Below are 15,457 nucleotides of genomic sequence, written 5' to 3'. Positions count from 1 at the left end.
ACTAAGGCGCCGCGGAAAGTACAGTAAACCGACCCCCAAAAAGTCGTTGAAAAAAGGGGTCAGGAGTCGAGGTTTCATTATTTACTTCAGCGATTTCGTAGTGTGCGACACCCAGCAGAGATAATATGTTTGATTTATGCGGTCTGATAGGCATGGACAGTGGGTTCGGGGTTCCCACAGGGCGGGCCCCGCGAGGATACAACTCGAGGACCGAGAACCAAGTCTGAGATAGGCATGGACAAATTGCTTTAAGACTATCATCGATTATTTTAAACATTGTTTCGGGTGAAATGACAACTTACATTAGAGAATCAAATTAAAGATTGCCATCTTTTCAATTATTCCAGAAACTACGAGGGGAGGGGGACGGCCACCTTAACCCGACGCTGCGATCTTACACCATTCATGGCTTGAGACCCTCAGTGATGACGATACTATCCTTATCTGCACTGATGTCTCATCAATTAAGATCAGTTGTCCTAAACAGTGACGCAGCGAGGGGGGATAAAACCCCCCCAAAGCTCAGAGAAATTTTTAAGTTTAATCCGTTTTAATTAATTGGATTAATATTACTTATATGATAGTGTTAGGATTAATGAAATATCCCTCCGAAAGCCGTAAAACTCACTATTTTGAATAATTAATTTTAAAAATTTTCTGGAGGAAAGCCTACGCACCACCCGCTTACCCTGGAGGGTATACAATACTCCACACCACTAAGTATTAGTTGCGCCTAAAACCCCCCCTAGCCTTAATTCTAAGCTGTGCCCCTGGTCCTAAACAGCTAAACGAAGAATATCATAGAAATTCTCTTTATTTCCGGGTCGGATAAAAACGATAGCAGATAGTTCGTGCCCCACCGCCGCTGGGTAAGAGACTTGTATTAAAGTATGTAAACGCAGCTGGTCGTTGCCTCCCACAACATCTAGGATGCATGTGTCACGTTCTTTGAAATTTTTAAACTTTCGAATACATTTTTCGGGAGGCATAGATTTTCACCCTCTTACGATAGAATTTAGAGTCGAGTCATAGTCTTTGTACCCACTGCCAATGGCGTAGCCAGGAATTTCGTTCGGGGGGTCAAAACCATGGGGGAAAATTTTTGAAAAAACTGGGCACTAAGTAATGGGTTTTAAACTAATTTTAACACTTTTCATTGTAACGTTACGTCGTAAAATCTGGTTGATTTATCACGTAGGCCCAGACAAGGGAAATACTCCAACCGTCGGTCTCAAGCTGGATCAGGGAAAGACTCCACAAACAAGAAAAACAGCTCACAAGAAAAAGGTAGCCAAAAACAATTTACGAGTTATTACCGTACGATATCTATTCAAAGTAGAGTATTCAAAAAATCAGAAGTATTACAGAAAACAATGATAGTAATTCATGATGCCAAAGGAAACATTACCAGCTAAAAACCAGCAGAATAATTGCACTAAATTTGCCATGTCTCACTAGACATGTGTCAACGACGACTCCCCGAGCACAAGAGAGCTTGCCTATGCAGGACAAGACAGGATGTGAGGGGAGGGATTCTTCCAGGGAGTGGAGGGGTAGCTAGGCGAATTCAACTACTGCCCCACTGATGCGTCACTGCCCCTGCAGAAACGGCCGCTCCGCAAAACACCATTCCCTGGTTTTGAGACAACAGCATACCAGCCAGAATTTTCCCCTCAACTTCTGGGTTGGAGACATCAGTTGAATCAGAGGGATATTCATTGGAACACATGGAGGGGAAGGAGATACTGGGGTGAGGTGTTGGAGGGAGAGAGAGTTGTGATAGGACAATGGTAAAACTTCTCACTCCAAGTGCAATACTAAAGCCTTAGAACCGATTTCCCCTTGCTTGCCAAGGAGTAAGTATTTCTCTGCAGTAGTCCTATATAAGTCTTGCATTGCAGGTAGGTTGGTTCGGGGTTGGTTCGGGGTTGTTTCGGGGCTGTTTCAGAGGCTGATTCCAGAGGCAGGGTTTTCAGAGACAGGATTTTCCAGAGACAGGATTTTCCATGGAAAAAACTAAAGTTGTTTAAGAAACATTTTGTAAATTGCTGATTTTTCAATATTTTGTTTTCTTTTATGAAGGACAATAATTTTGTTTTTATATTTCGGAGGGGTCCGGACCCCCCGGAATCCTCCCCCCCCGGGGGGCGGGGGCTTTCCCCGGCTACCCCACTGCCCACTTTCCCAATTTACGCTACATTATTCATCATTGATCTCAAATACAATTATTGATATAGCTCATCTCCATTATAGGGATTCCGTGTTCAAGATCACGACCTTCCAAACAGTGGAGGAAGGTGAGGATTAGGTTCGTTGTTTTGGGAGAATAATTCATTACTTACCGTGCTATCTGGTCGGTGCGCAATGTATCTAAGCGACATCCGAACCACTCTGAGGTGTCCCACATAGCATGTTAGCTTATGTCAAGCTTGATTTTTCCTTGCCATGTCAAGGTTGAATTTTTCAAGCCTCTTTCCAGCCTATGTCAAGCTGCCAAACTTGATTTTCCCTTGTCGTGTCAAGGTTGAAATATTTTCTGGTCAGAAAGCTCAGTCACTCACAAAACTCACTTACAACTCACCACTCATATATAACACTAACTCACTCACCTGTGGCTAGCAAGAGCACACAGTGTTATACCACCTTTTATTACCAGCTTGCATTGCTATGTGGGAAGGTGTCATACCCTTGATTCAGGCTTGTTTTTTCAAGCTTGCAACAACCTTGACTGGTGGAGACTAGTTAGCTTGATTCAAGCCTGAATCAAGCTAACAGGCTTGTTTTTTCCAGGTTGCGGCAAGCTTGCAGCCTTGATCAGTCAAGCTTGAATCAAGCTTGATTCCAGCTTGCATTGCTATCTGGGGTGATATTCGTAGACACGTGGATTTTTAGATATTAATCACTTACTTTTATGTTGCTGCCGCCGCTCCCCCTACCCCCCCCCCCCCCCCCCCCCGCCAGTACTTCTTGGAAAAGTTGACAGGATGGTAGATAATCATCAAGGGGGCTTTCCAAAGAAAGTTTTTATTTCTACAAATTAACAAACAATGTTTGAGAATAATTGATGAATAAGTAAAGGCCACTCATCTATGCATATCAGTCCTCAGACGCATTAAAGTTTAGATGTATTGCATACCACCAAGGCGCCGCGGAAAGTAATGAAGCCAAAACCTCTATCCGCCACTGCCCCCAGAATCATTCCGTTCCTACTTCCTCCTCACCCGATCGACGACTCGAATATACTTTCCAGAAGTGATCAATTTGGATGAAAACCCTTAATCTTGCTTTCCGATGGAATTTGGACTTCAACCGTCTTCCGGGGTGAGGGATACGTCCCTAGATACCTCCTTATCATCGCCACTGTTTATGGGGAGGGGTGCCAGTTAAAACTAGATGACCAGATGAGGCGCGTGAGAAGAAGGGAAAAAGAAATCAGCAGGAAGGTCAGCGACTCAGACTAAATTTTCAACCCAGTTATCAAATTTTTAGCATAAAAAAATCGTTCATTAGTTGGTGAGCATGGGTTTTGATCCATAACTGTATATTGCCATAAATATGAATCCTCAATATGCCTGTAAATACCCCTCATGGCTGAAATGCATAGGCAGTTTTTTTATATTTTTTCAAGCGTTGGCAACATCGACGTGACCATCTGCAGCACTACCTTTAGGAGACGTGTGCTGGGATGACTTTACGACTAGGACGAGTAACGCTATCTTGCGGATATATTTTAAGGTGAATAGAAAAAAAACGAATGAAATGCTTAAACTTGAAAATATCAACAGAGGAGAACTTTGTTTATGAATTGTGGTGGGTGTTTGATCGTATTAATTCTTATGGTGCGCCTTTTTCCTACAGTTAGGAAAGTGTAGGAGGAACTGATTTCTGTATTAGTGGGAGCAGCAGCTCTACTATGTTGAAGGTTTGGATCCTGATAGGTACTCTGGGCGTTTGCTGCAGATTAGGTTGCGGTGCACGTGTAGATTGGAATCAAAATTTGAGAAGGTACGTGTCATTATCCTTTCCAAAGTTAATGCCAGCATTTTTATTTCTATCTCTTATTCCTCCCTACTTGTAAACCTACGGCCGACTTGGTGAGTCTCCTCTCAGACAATTTGAAATCGAAATTGAGGATTTTGTCGCTGGTCTGCGATTTAGAGTGGATTGCCTAAAGAAAAGTATTTGGTTGGGTTTCATCTATCAGAGTGAATAAAAAAAGAGTTTCAATTTGTTGTAAATTCAAAATAACACTGAGAAGTTTCGTAGAGAAACAAATTCGTATTATTTTCCCTTGAAAATGTATTGGTCCTTTCATTGAACTCTATCGGAGAAGTGAGCTGTATGGCCTTTTTTTGTCAAGTATTCCACTGTTATCGCTCTCTTGGTAAAAATTTAGTATTGTGTGTATCATTTAGGTACAATATTTCTAAGTATCGAAATATCTTACTGGTATTTTTTATCATTCCTCTGGCGAAAATTTCTGTGTACAAATTATGTGCTGTACCACAATGATTCACGGTTTTCACCTCATTTGCACACAGGTTTTGACTGTAGACAGAGGGTGAATACCAGTAATATTCACCACATTTGCGCACGGTTTGTAAACAGAAATTTTCGCAAGGGTCTGAGAATAATACGAAATTAAATTGAGACCGCCCTTCCATATTTATTAAAATAATATCACACCATCATCTTTCTTACAAACTGCATTTATTAAGGCAACTGTAGGTTTATTTTTTTAATTTGACAGATTTATTACGTATTTAGGCGAATGATATGCCACACGCCATGATGTTTCTTCGCCTTCTGTTTATAATGAACCATCATCTTTGCTCAAAATTAACTAATCGTAGAAAATTAAATTATTTACACAATTTACATAAGTTATATAAATATTCATGTTCTCCTAGTCTTAAAGAAAAACACTTGTCCTTCAAAACCACTCTTTGAGCACAAAAACGTTATGCACATTTAGATCAAGGTACTGTAATTGGTAGAAAGTTTCTGCTGTCACCAAGTTTAGGTGCAAACCTCAAATTTACTCGACTGTTATCCTCACCGACTTCTAGGAAACTGTTCCAATCGAGAAGGAAGTAAAGGCCGTTGGGTTTGGATGAGGGCGGTGGCAACTCGGACTCTTCCTCCTCGTCGTCGCTTCCTCCGAAGGATGCCGCCAGATCCTCCACCGACGGCCCACCAGACGACTCTGCCTCTTCGATGGTCGCGTTGTTGTTTTTGTTCTCCGAGCTCGTTGCGTTCGATTCCTGTTGTCGCTTCACCTCATTTTTGGCTTCGTCCAAGATGTGCACCAATTCTTCGAAAGACAGTGGGTCGGGTGGATTTTTGGCTTGCTCCAAAGACGTCATTTTCTCCTTCCGGGGGTTTTCCTTCCCCGAGGATTGCGTTAATTGCCTCGAATCCCCTCCCAAAATGTATTCCAGCTCCTCTGGCGTCGTCCCATTTGCCAGGAGCCGTACTGTTTTCAACAGCTTGTTCAAGTGTTCGATATCTTCATTGTTGGGCACTGCGTCCGTGGGATTGAACACGTGTCCCTCCGTGGTCACGTTACCCTCTCCCACTGTCGTGTTTCCTGTGTTTGGGAGTTCGGATTCCGTTTTATTTTCTGAAATTTCAATCACCATCGTGTTTTCGTCCATTCTCTTGGTCGTCCGTGTCGCCGAAGTGGTGGCCGGAATGCTCTCTGTCGTCGTCTCTTCCGCTGTGGTTGTGGTGCTTGTAGCTTGTGTACTCGTGCTAATTTCTGGTGACGGAGTGGTTGTTGATTGCGTGTCTTTGGACCCGTCGAGAGTAGCGTTTGCATTCGCTTCCGAATCTTCGGTTAATCCTAAAGTTTTGAGCAAACCTTTCATATCGTCTGGAAGCATGTCGGCGTGTATTTGTGCTTCCATTGGGGAGGTGGAATTCGCTCCCTTCTTCCTGTTCCTTCTGCGGTAGCTGTTCCTGATTTCATCGTATTTCCTCCCCCTCGGCTGATAATTGACTTTTCTTGGCCTTTGGTCATCTGCGCTCTGTGTTTGCTCCGAAGTTTTTGGATTCTCCGAATCCATGAGACCAAAAGATACTAAGAAATCTTTCATATCTTCACCCATTCTGTATTTGGATTTTTCATCAGATTCGCTGTAAAGGGTTGATGGATCGGGCAAAGGTTTAAAAGCTGCATAAGACTCGATGTCTACCGTTGGCTCGGGAGGTGGTGGGTCGTAAACAATTGGTTGTTGTGTTGTGACTGGGGTGATGTCAATCTCTTTGTTGGATGGAATTTCGTTGTCGAGGAGTCCAAAAGATTTCAGCAGCGTTTGCATTTCTGGGGACAGGGTGTCTGCTCCCTGCTTGACGTCAGTTGGGAACGGAGGGGGAGCGGTTGTTGTGAAGGGGAGGGCAGGAGGGTTGGTGGTGGCCACGCTGTCAGTGTTGTTCTCCTGATCCACTGGGAAGAGTCCCAGTGTTGCCAGCAGCTCTTTAACATCTTTCCTGATGGGAGTGTTGTCTCCCATCAGAGGAACTGGTATTGTCACTTCTTCTGGAATCTTCTTGAATGGTTTGGCCGTTACGCTCGTGGCCGTCACAACAAATGGTGCTTTGGTCGTTTTTATCTCTGGGTACTGATACACCGTGGTTGGCCTCTGAGTTGTTCTTCTTCTATATTTTGGTGTTACACTCTGAGTTTCTTCTGTAGTTATATCTGGCTTCTGCGAGGTTCTCACTCTGTATCTTGGTACTGTAAATTTTTCTATTACTGTACTGGGCTTCTGGGTGGTTACAGTATTTATTTTTGGACGTTGTCGATATCCGAACTCACTATATTTGTTTTTGTATTTTTCTGTGCCTCTTGATATTGTGTAAGAGGAGGTGGAAAGTGTTGGAGTTTGTGTTGTTGTATTAAATGTTGTTTCTGGTGTGGTAATGGTGGTTCCCTTGCTGTATATTATATGTGGTTCCTTAGATACATCACCAACTATAATTCTCCATTGCTGTGTCGTTGTGGGAGTTGCTGGTGTGGTGGTAATGATTTCAGTGATAGGAGGTTTAGTATAGAGATCTTGTATCATCGAATCACTGAGGTTGTTCGTGTTAAATGGCATCACCAACATTAGGGAACGGATATATTCCTCACGCGATTCATTTTGATTTGGCTTTCCAGTGATGTTTGCCGTAGTGCCATTGTTGGTTATGTTGTGAATAATGGAAATCATCTCCTGTCTGCTCAAACGTGGGAGATTGGGGTTATCTTTCATCATTGCCTCTACCTCCTCTATTGTGTCATTAACAGTTTTTTCACTCAGTCTTGAACTTTGGCCCACTTTCCGTAGGAAATTGGTCTGTCCTGTTGGTGTGCTCTTCATATTAGGATCGGCAAAGAATATTGCTTTTCCTTGCATTTGGTTCAGGAGTGGTGATTGTGGTAGAATCCTTCGGCGGTGTGTCTTGGAAGTGCTGTTGTATTGCCGAACTCTCACTAGTTCATTTTTGGGGAGACTCCTGAATGCTGTGGTTGCTCGGTATCGCCTTGTTCCCAGAGCATAAACACTTGGGGAATCATTGCTGACGAGGTCTTTTGGTCGTGCCGATACCTCAGTGATGAGAAGCACTGCTCCCAACGTGATCCAAAACTGAAAAGATACAAGAAACAGAATTATTCACTTAACACCTCTCTCAAATACCTTTTTTAATAATGTACTTGTAAAATATTTTCTTTCATGAAGGCCTCTTGGGATCCACATTTCCTAAGAATTACTATTACTGCCAACACTTTAAGGAACTATTAACTACGAGAAGCCTTCATGAATTTAATTGATAAGAAATGTGTAAAATTATGTCTAATGTTGTTTTTTTCATTTCTTTGGTAATATCAATTACCTAGTGAATTTATGGTGTTATTACTTTGAACCACTCGGACTCTGTTCAGTTTTATATTAATTGCGCATTATTTTTTACTCTGTTCAGTTGAATTAAATATCCCTTAGTAACTTGCTTCTTTACTTCATGTATTAAAACGTGTTGCTTGGAGCATGTCTACAGATGCCAATAGGTGTGCTATCCGTGAACAAGTAAGTGAAAAACTTAATGAACCAAATTCCAATTTTATGTCATAAAAAAAGAATTCAACCTAAGCAACACTTTATAATGTATATCAGATATGTAACCAAATCCAATACCATATAGTTCGCACTATTTAAGTTCATATAACATATTCTGAGCCATATATTTTTAAGGCTCTGAAATACATTCGTAAAGAATCTGGTAAATTCCTGGCATAAATATGCTAATAAATTTGATAAAATATTGTACTGTGATTCGGGATGAGTATATTTGACAAGTCTGTAGTCATTTAGGATTGAAAAATTTCTAGTGAAGTTAGTTTGTATGCCCATTTTCACACGTAATCTTCATTCACATTTCTTTGTCTTTCCTGGAATTAAGACTCAATTATACTGTGGCAACATTGTCCTTCAGTTTGTCCATTCTTGTAGCTGCTTCTTCCCTTGATTGGATTGAAACCATGCAATAGTGATTTAAAGCAATATTTCAGCACTTCAATAATGTACTCTGATGTTTATATTCAAGGTGGCATCATTAGTAATGCTGAGAAGTTTTGACATTTCCTTACTCTGCCTTTTCTGAGCATTATTATTCTTCTAGCTAACAATAGGATATGTGTTCTCTTCAGATTTCATGAAAAGAACTTTTTGTGTACTAATGAACTAAAAATCATTGATTCTTCGTGTTTGTCCTATTCTCATACAAAGTTCGTGGTTATATGATTTGGTTTACCCAATAGTGTCATCTTCCAGTAAAATTTTAGTTGAAAATAATGTTTTTTTCTCAATAACATAATTTTCATGAGATACTTCCACAAAGTTAAACATAATACGTTTGAACTTAAAATCTATTATTTTTAATGGTATTTTTATCAATATTATTTCTCAAGCGTAGTTATTAGCTTTCCTTAATTGACTTGATCAAACAGTCCCTCATAATAAAACAAATGGGTTATGTTTATGTTTCAAACACTTTACTACAGTATCCTCAACACCACGAGGGTTCTTCTTGTATGAACTGCTCTGCTCTTTGCTTCGTCCCTATCCTCCATTTTCCTACTCCTTACAATGTTTGAAGAATTCCACAGTTTGTGGTAGATTTGCATGGAGCCTTTGTGAATCATTCTGGCGGTCTCTCCTCCCATCGTAGACTTCAGTTCACCGCAAGACCTCTTCCCTCTCATTAATATTTGAAAATCCTATTCCCTTCATCCCTCGCTCACCCATCATTCTCCATCCTCAACCCTTTCGGTGCCAGCCATTTTTACCTGGCACATGCAAAGAATGCCAGGGCTTTTTTGATGAATTTGCACGATTTTACTGAAAATTTTATAAAAATTCTAATATGAATGTGTTGAAGATAATTTTTTTTATTTAACCTTCTAATACTTACGTCATTGATTAAAAATTTCACCTATGTTGTTATCTCTTCTGTACAACTTGGGAAAATATTTAATTTTTAAATTAATTTAAATACACCCGGCCATACGATAGATGGGCCCGTGGCATTCTTCGCACATACCCCTCAGGCCGATAGTTCGGCCGGCTGGCACCAAAAGGGTTGAATGGTTTTTATCGTGCTTTCCTCACTCGGTGGTTGCTTAAACCATACCCTCTCTCTCCCTTGGAGCTTTCTCTCCTGGCCCACCATTCCCAGCACCTCTTAGCAGTTATTCCCCTCCATCCAATACACCTTATCCACTCTCCTCCACACTCGCATTTCAACCACTTCCCGTTTCTTCTCTTCCTCCTTCCTCAACCTCCAAGCAAGTTTATCACACTGTTAAGCACGGCACTCCAGGTTAGACTCTTCACCAGCATTTTGTTTGAAATCTTTCGTTTTGATCGTTTCATCAGCTTTTACCCATCCATGAATGCCTCCTTAGCGAACGCAATTCTCTTCCTCATGTCCTCACTGCTCCATCCATACTGCTCTGGTGTGCTGACCAAATAATCAGTCATTTTTTGAGGATAGTTACTTTTTGAAAACTTCTGCTATCAACATGAAATATTCAGGGGATGTAGAGTTGATTGTTGTCAACATTAGCTTGTTTTTTACGTGAAAAATTTTCCTCTGTTTTCTATGGGAGGAAATTTTTTTAATTGAAGTTGAAACTGCACTACTTGCTCAAGTTTTTTCAATTATGACAATAGTTTTCTCCCCTTTTGTTTTTCGACTCATGGTGTTGCTTCAAAAATGAAATTTTTAATTCACAAATTATTTCCTGATTTTTGAGAGTGTTTATTTTTAATATGGTAAGAACTCGGTGTTGTATGAAACTTCAGAGTAAATGTAAACAAGAGAATATTTCAGCTTCTGTGCATGCTATGTACGATTGATATGAAAAAATCCCAGATCGCGTGGATGTTATTGGATTATTTCGACAGTTGGAAGGGGTACTTAGGGCGAAGGCCTGAGGTATGGGAACCAAGTCGGAGCCTTATAGGACCGCAGTCCTCAGGAGGAGAGGAAGGAAAAGAGAAAGGAAGGTCCGCTGTGAATTCGACAGTAACATTAATAGGGATTCCACATATTTCGAGTCTTATTTTTCCCTCATTCTCAGACAAATATGTTATTTTTCTGTGGGTATTTTTTATTCCGCAACTTGCGTTATTTGATGGGCGCAAAGCAATTAATGAAGAAAAATGAAGAATTTTTCTTTTTTTTTCTCCTCGGTGATTATGATATCCAGTCTGTGACGGACGTAATTAATTATTCATACACCACAATTAATGGACATTTTTCGATTTTCCCTGGTGGTTTTTTCCTCTGACATACCTGATATTTAGAATTTTGTCAACTCCGCTTAGTTTAATGTTGTTTATTTCTATTTGGCGCATTCGATGCGTCGTCCATTGTTGAAGATGCTCTAATGTTTCCCTCCCCCGCGTTTCTCGCATCCTTTCCCTCTTTTTTTTTTTAATTCACGATTCACTTCGTGGTTCCATCCTTCCCCCACTCCATTCCCTGCCCCTTTTACTAGTTGTATTGCCTATTTTTAAACGCCATGAAAAATCTTCTGTTGCTTTCCTCGCCCTTCCTTCCCGTGTTCCTAGCCCCGGCTTTCGATATTTCCTGAAGCGTCGATGGTGGGAGGTGTAAACAAAGATGCGGAGTAGCGGTGACCTGCTCGGTGATAGTGCGTGACGTCGCGGAAATCCTCCTCGGGTTCTCCATCGGATAGCATTTTTCATATTTACGCCTGAAGTCATCAGCTTCCCTACGAAAGGGTTGGCGCCGTCAAAATTTCGCCGCAAATAGCTGGATGAGAAGGAGACGGATCGGAAAACGGAAAAACACTTGTCTCTTTATTTTTCTAACTTCACTCATGACTATCGATAATTTAAAAAATAATTGTAGAGTCCATATTCATAATGAATGGAGTAAAATTTTGTCAATATTTAGCTGTATCTCTAATTTAAAAAAATACCTTCAGTAAAATGCAACCGTAAAATGTTCAGATTTAACATGTAGGCAGATGTTGGCCAAGGTTTCCTCTTTAGGTACAGCTGAAATTTTCAAGATGGCCGCGTAAGTTTAAAACAAGAAATGCACGTCTCGGAAAAAGATCGATGGAGTTGGAGTGATGCTTTCTCCAAAGGCTATACGTATTTGAAATTCGCCCTTTCACTGCTGATTATTATTCGGGTGTGCATTTATTTTCAACTACATAAGTGAAACCCTGTGATAACGCCCTTTATAACAGCGTGCCTATCTATGAGGTATTGCGCATTCACAACTTTGATTCTATTTCCTACTGTTATAAATTACGATTCGAGTGTCACTCCAATTTTCTCCAATTATCATTCCGCCTGTGACCATATTATATGACAATGCACTTCTATTGTGTTTGGCGTTTCATAACTTCTCCGCGCCACGTTTAAGTTTCTCGCGCCCCTGTCCAGCACCCCTTTCTTTTTCATCAAACTAGTCTTATATTCCAAAGCACTGCATGCAACTTTGGACGCAGTCACGCGCACACATGCAAATTTATGTACATCATTGATGAAAATCGCCATGAAAAAATATTTGGCTTATCTGGGATTCGAATTGTGAGCACAACATGAGATTCGCCTTGGAAGAAAATGGCCTTGGTGGTGTAACTGGTTGCTTTCCTGGTCGGCAATCGGAAGATCCGGGTTCGAATCTCGGCTAAGTGAAATATGGCGAATTTCATCCTTGATGTATAGTCTGATATTGCTGTGGAATAAGGTTTTTAAGGAGTGTAGGATTAGCTCTTTCCTTAGGAGTACTCCTTATTGTTGTGTGATCGCAAGAACTTGGCTTGATGTCGGCCGTGGCTCCCCTAATGCCTGTCCCGATAACCCCATCCACTCCTTAACCGGGTCCTTTTTTCTCTCTCTCTCTCAGACTTCCGTTAGAACTTTATTTAGGGAAAGAGATTTTTGTCACGTGACGATATTCCTTGGACTTCTTTTCGTCGGTTCCCGCACGTTCCTTTCCGTATCTGAGTCGGTTGACTCTTCCTTGAGGGTATTTATTATGTTATTATTTTTTACCAGTACGTTTCCAGCGGTAGCGGTATTTGTAGCGCGAAAGCCGCGACGAAGTTGTGGCGTAAAGAAATTGGTTCGGCTAAAGCGGAAGCAGATAGTTGCGTTGCGGTAAGGTGTCACCTCTTTTTGGGGCTCCTAAGCATTATTTTTATTGTTATCATAGCATTTCAAACCAAAGATTGATATTATTTCTGAATCCCTCCATTTCTTCCTTACTAACCCCCTCACTTCCTTGATGTTCATCTTCCTTGCTTCTTTCTCCTTATCTCTCAAGTAGTTTTCTCTAGGTCTTCCTAGGGAGATTTTTCCTTCGATATTTTTCTCTTGAACATTCACCACCCAATTAAATGGCCTATCCACGTGTGTGTCCTTCTCAGGCGCTTGCTGCTCCACAATTCAACTTGGTCCTCACGTCCATTCTTCGGTGCATATCCTCTTTTTCTCATCCCATTCGTCCATTTGCTCTCCTGCATCCGCCGCCGACGCAACCAACGTCTCGTGGGATTCGGGCCTCTCTGGCCAGCCTCTCCGATTGTCTGAGTCTCACGAATGCTTGCTTCCTCCTACTGTTTCCGTGTTTCCATTCTAATGCTCTTTAATCCATGAATACCGTCTCAGCGTGGGCTGTACGCTGTCTATTAATGCTTCTTCCATCCCAGGTAGTGATGCTTCCGAGTGATTCTACTTGCTCCTAGTCTTTCCTTTTTGAGTGGATATCGGTCACTACTTTCTCTCTCCCGCATATGATCACATACCTTGGTGTTCCTCTTGATCATTTTCATGCTTTATTCTCAGAGATTATGCAAAGTATTAAAAAATAAAATACCGAATACTCTGAACCACAATTTTTAACGTATCGAGCGCATTAAAATAATTGTGTAAAAGTGCAATCGTTATTGTTATTTTTAATGTATCGAATTCTTTGATATCTCGCCTGAATTGGCTGTATTTGTTACGTAGCACATCGAAACAAAAAGACTGATTTGAGCAGAAGGTCAGAAAATCGTAAGATATGAAACCATTATTTAATATGTACAGATATTCAGCGTATTAAGGGGATGCATCACATCCTCACGAATGGTCGCGTCTCTTTTCCTGACGTATCGCTCATTCACAGCTTACGCTACCACCTTGAAATTTTCACGGTGCTTAGCTTGAATATTACATTGCTATGGAGTCTCCTTGATACACAGAGTTAACCTTTTCTGCAAATAATAGTTTGACAAGTATAGAAGAAATGTAGCAGTTGAGAAAGTGCTGAGCTAAGATTTTCTAATTTGAGATTTAGATTATTGGTCTGCTCATTGCACTCAGAAAATGTCAAGGTGAGAGCTTAAGTGTACGAGTGAACATCAATCCTGAGCTTGATTTGTCGCAACTCTTCTCTCGTTTCACCCATCCGACAATCTTTTAATACCTACGTTATTCTTCAACTATACGTCCTTAGTCACCAGCTCCATGTATTTCATCCGTGGCCGTTCTTCCTTCCCACCTGTCCTAGCAACGATTGTTTACACTATTCGGCATTCGTCTCTCATATTGTGACCGATTAAATTGTCCCATCTGAAACCCACAATTTAAAAAAGACTTCTCTTCTCTACTACTCATATTAGAAATTCCATATTGCTAATCACACGGTATGTCCATTTCATCTCCAGCATAATTTAATAATACCGCATTTCTAATGCATCCAACCTTGGTTTCTCCGCAGCTGTCATCGTCCACGCCTCACTAAGGCAAAGAAGCATGTTCTAAATATAGACCCCAATTAATTGCTTCCTGACTTCTACGCTTGTATTTTTATCTGTAAGAAGAGAACTCTTTCTTTAGGAGTGCACTCTTCGCTTGGGTTATCCAGCCGACTATTTCCTCCTAGCTCCGTCCATCTTCGTTCACACGACCACCCAAATAGCACATCTCCCTCACACCTTTATGGTTTCCTAGTGTCAGGTTGGTCTTCTCATCTACTGCAGTACTTTTGTATTTTCTAAATTGATTTTCAGCGGGGAATGCGTCTCCAAAACAGACCGTTTAAAATAGGAGTGGTGCGTTCTCTTAAGGTCGGTTTGCATGGAAAGAATCACTCAAGCGCGCACGTTGTATTTCCTGTGCTGTTCCGTTAGGCGTGAGTCCCATTCCGTCCATGGGTGTACCCAGCGAGGGGCAGGGGGGGGGGGGGGCAGCTCTTCCCCCCCCCCTCCCAGAAGCAAAAATCGCAAAAGTCTTTAAGCAAAATCAGCACCGAATTGAAACGAAATTATTCAACACATTTTCTTTAAAAAAATTATCATCATCATCACTGGTCAACAATCCTAGGATTGGTTTGACGCAGCTCTCCACTCAGTTCTCCTATCAGCTAATCTTTTCACACCTACGTATATCTTCTCTTTCACATCCTTCTTAACTTGTTCCATATATTTTGTTCGAGGTCTTCCTTTTCCGTTCTATTGCCATCCACTTGTCCCTCGACAATTGTCTTCATCAAGCCATCATGTCTGAAGATGTGGCCTATAAGGTTGTTCTGTCTTCTTGTTAAGGTTTTTATGAAGCTTCTCTTCTCTCCTACTCTTCTTAGGACTTCTTTGTTACTAACTCCGTCGATCCATTTGATTTTCATCATTCTTCTGTAGCACCACATTTCGAAGGCCTCTATCCTTGCTTTCTCCGCTGCGGTCATTGTCCATGCCTCACTTCCGTATAGGAGCATACTCCAGATGTAGGTTCTTATAAATTGTTTCTTTACTTCCATATTTGAGTTTCCCGCTGTAAGCAGGTCTTTCTTTTGGTGGAATGCTCTCTTCGCCTGGGCTATTCTGCTGATAATTTCTTTCTTGCTTCTCGCGTCACTAGTCATCTTGCTTCCCAAATAATTCTTTTAA

The 15,457-nt window shown here is 41.2% G+C and overlaps 2 protein-coding genes across 3 annotated transcripts in view; one reads left to right on the top strand and one right to left on the bottom strand.

Moving 5' to 3' along the window:
- The first annotated feature begins 3,769 nt into the window (after positions 1 to 3,769).
- The window catches only part of LOC124154711, a 143,965-nt gene continuing 132,277 nt past the window's right edge, over positions 3,770 to 15,457 (top strand). For both annotated transcript variants that reach the window (XM_046528594.1, XM_046528596.1), the window contains exon 1: positions 3,770 to 4,005. In XM_046528594.1, coding sequence (XP_046384550.1) covers positions 3,914 to 4,005 — 92 coding nt within the window. In that variant the 5' untranslated portion in view covers positions 3,770 to 3,913. The remainder of the gene's footprint in view (positions 4,006 to 15,457) is intronic.
- LOC124154712 (proteoglycan 4) overlaps positions 4,646 to 15,457 on the bottom strand; it is a 38,016-nt gene continuing 27,204 nt past the window's right edge. The window contains exon 2 of the mRNA XM_046528597.1: positions 4,646 to 7,631. Coding sequence (XP_046384553.1) covers positions 4,977 to 7,631 — 2,655 coding nt within the window. The 3' untranslated portion in view covers positions 4,646 to 4,976. The remainder of the gene's footprint in view (positions 7,632 to 15,457) is intronic.

The sequence above is a fragment of the Ischnura elegans genome, chromosome 2 (genome assembly GCF_921293095.1).
Source record: "Ischnura elegans chromosome 2, ioIscEleg1.1, whole genome shotgun sequence".
Taxonomy (NCBI): Eukaryota; Metazoa; Arthropoda; class Insecta; order Odonata; family Coenagrionidae; genus Ischnura; species Ischnura elegans.
Note: the sequence above shows the minus strand (reverse complement) of the source record. Positions and strands in the feature narration are given on the sequence as shown.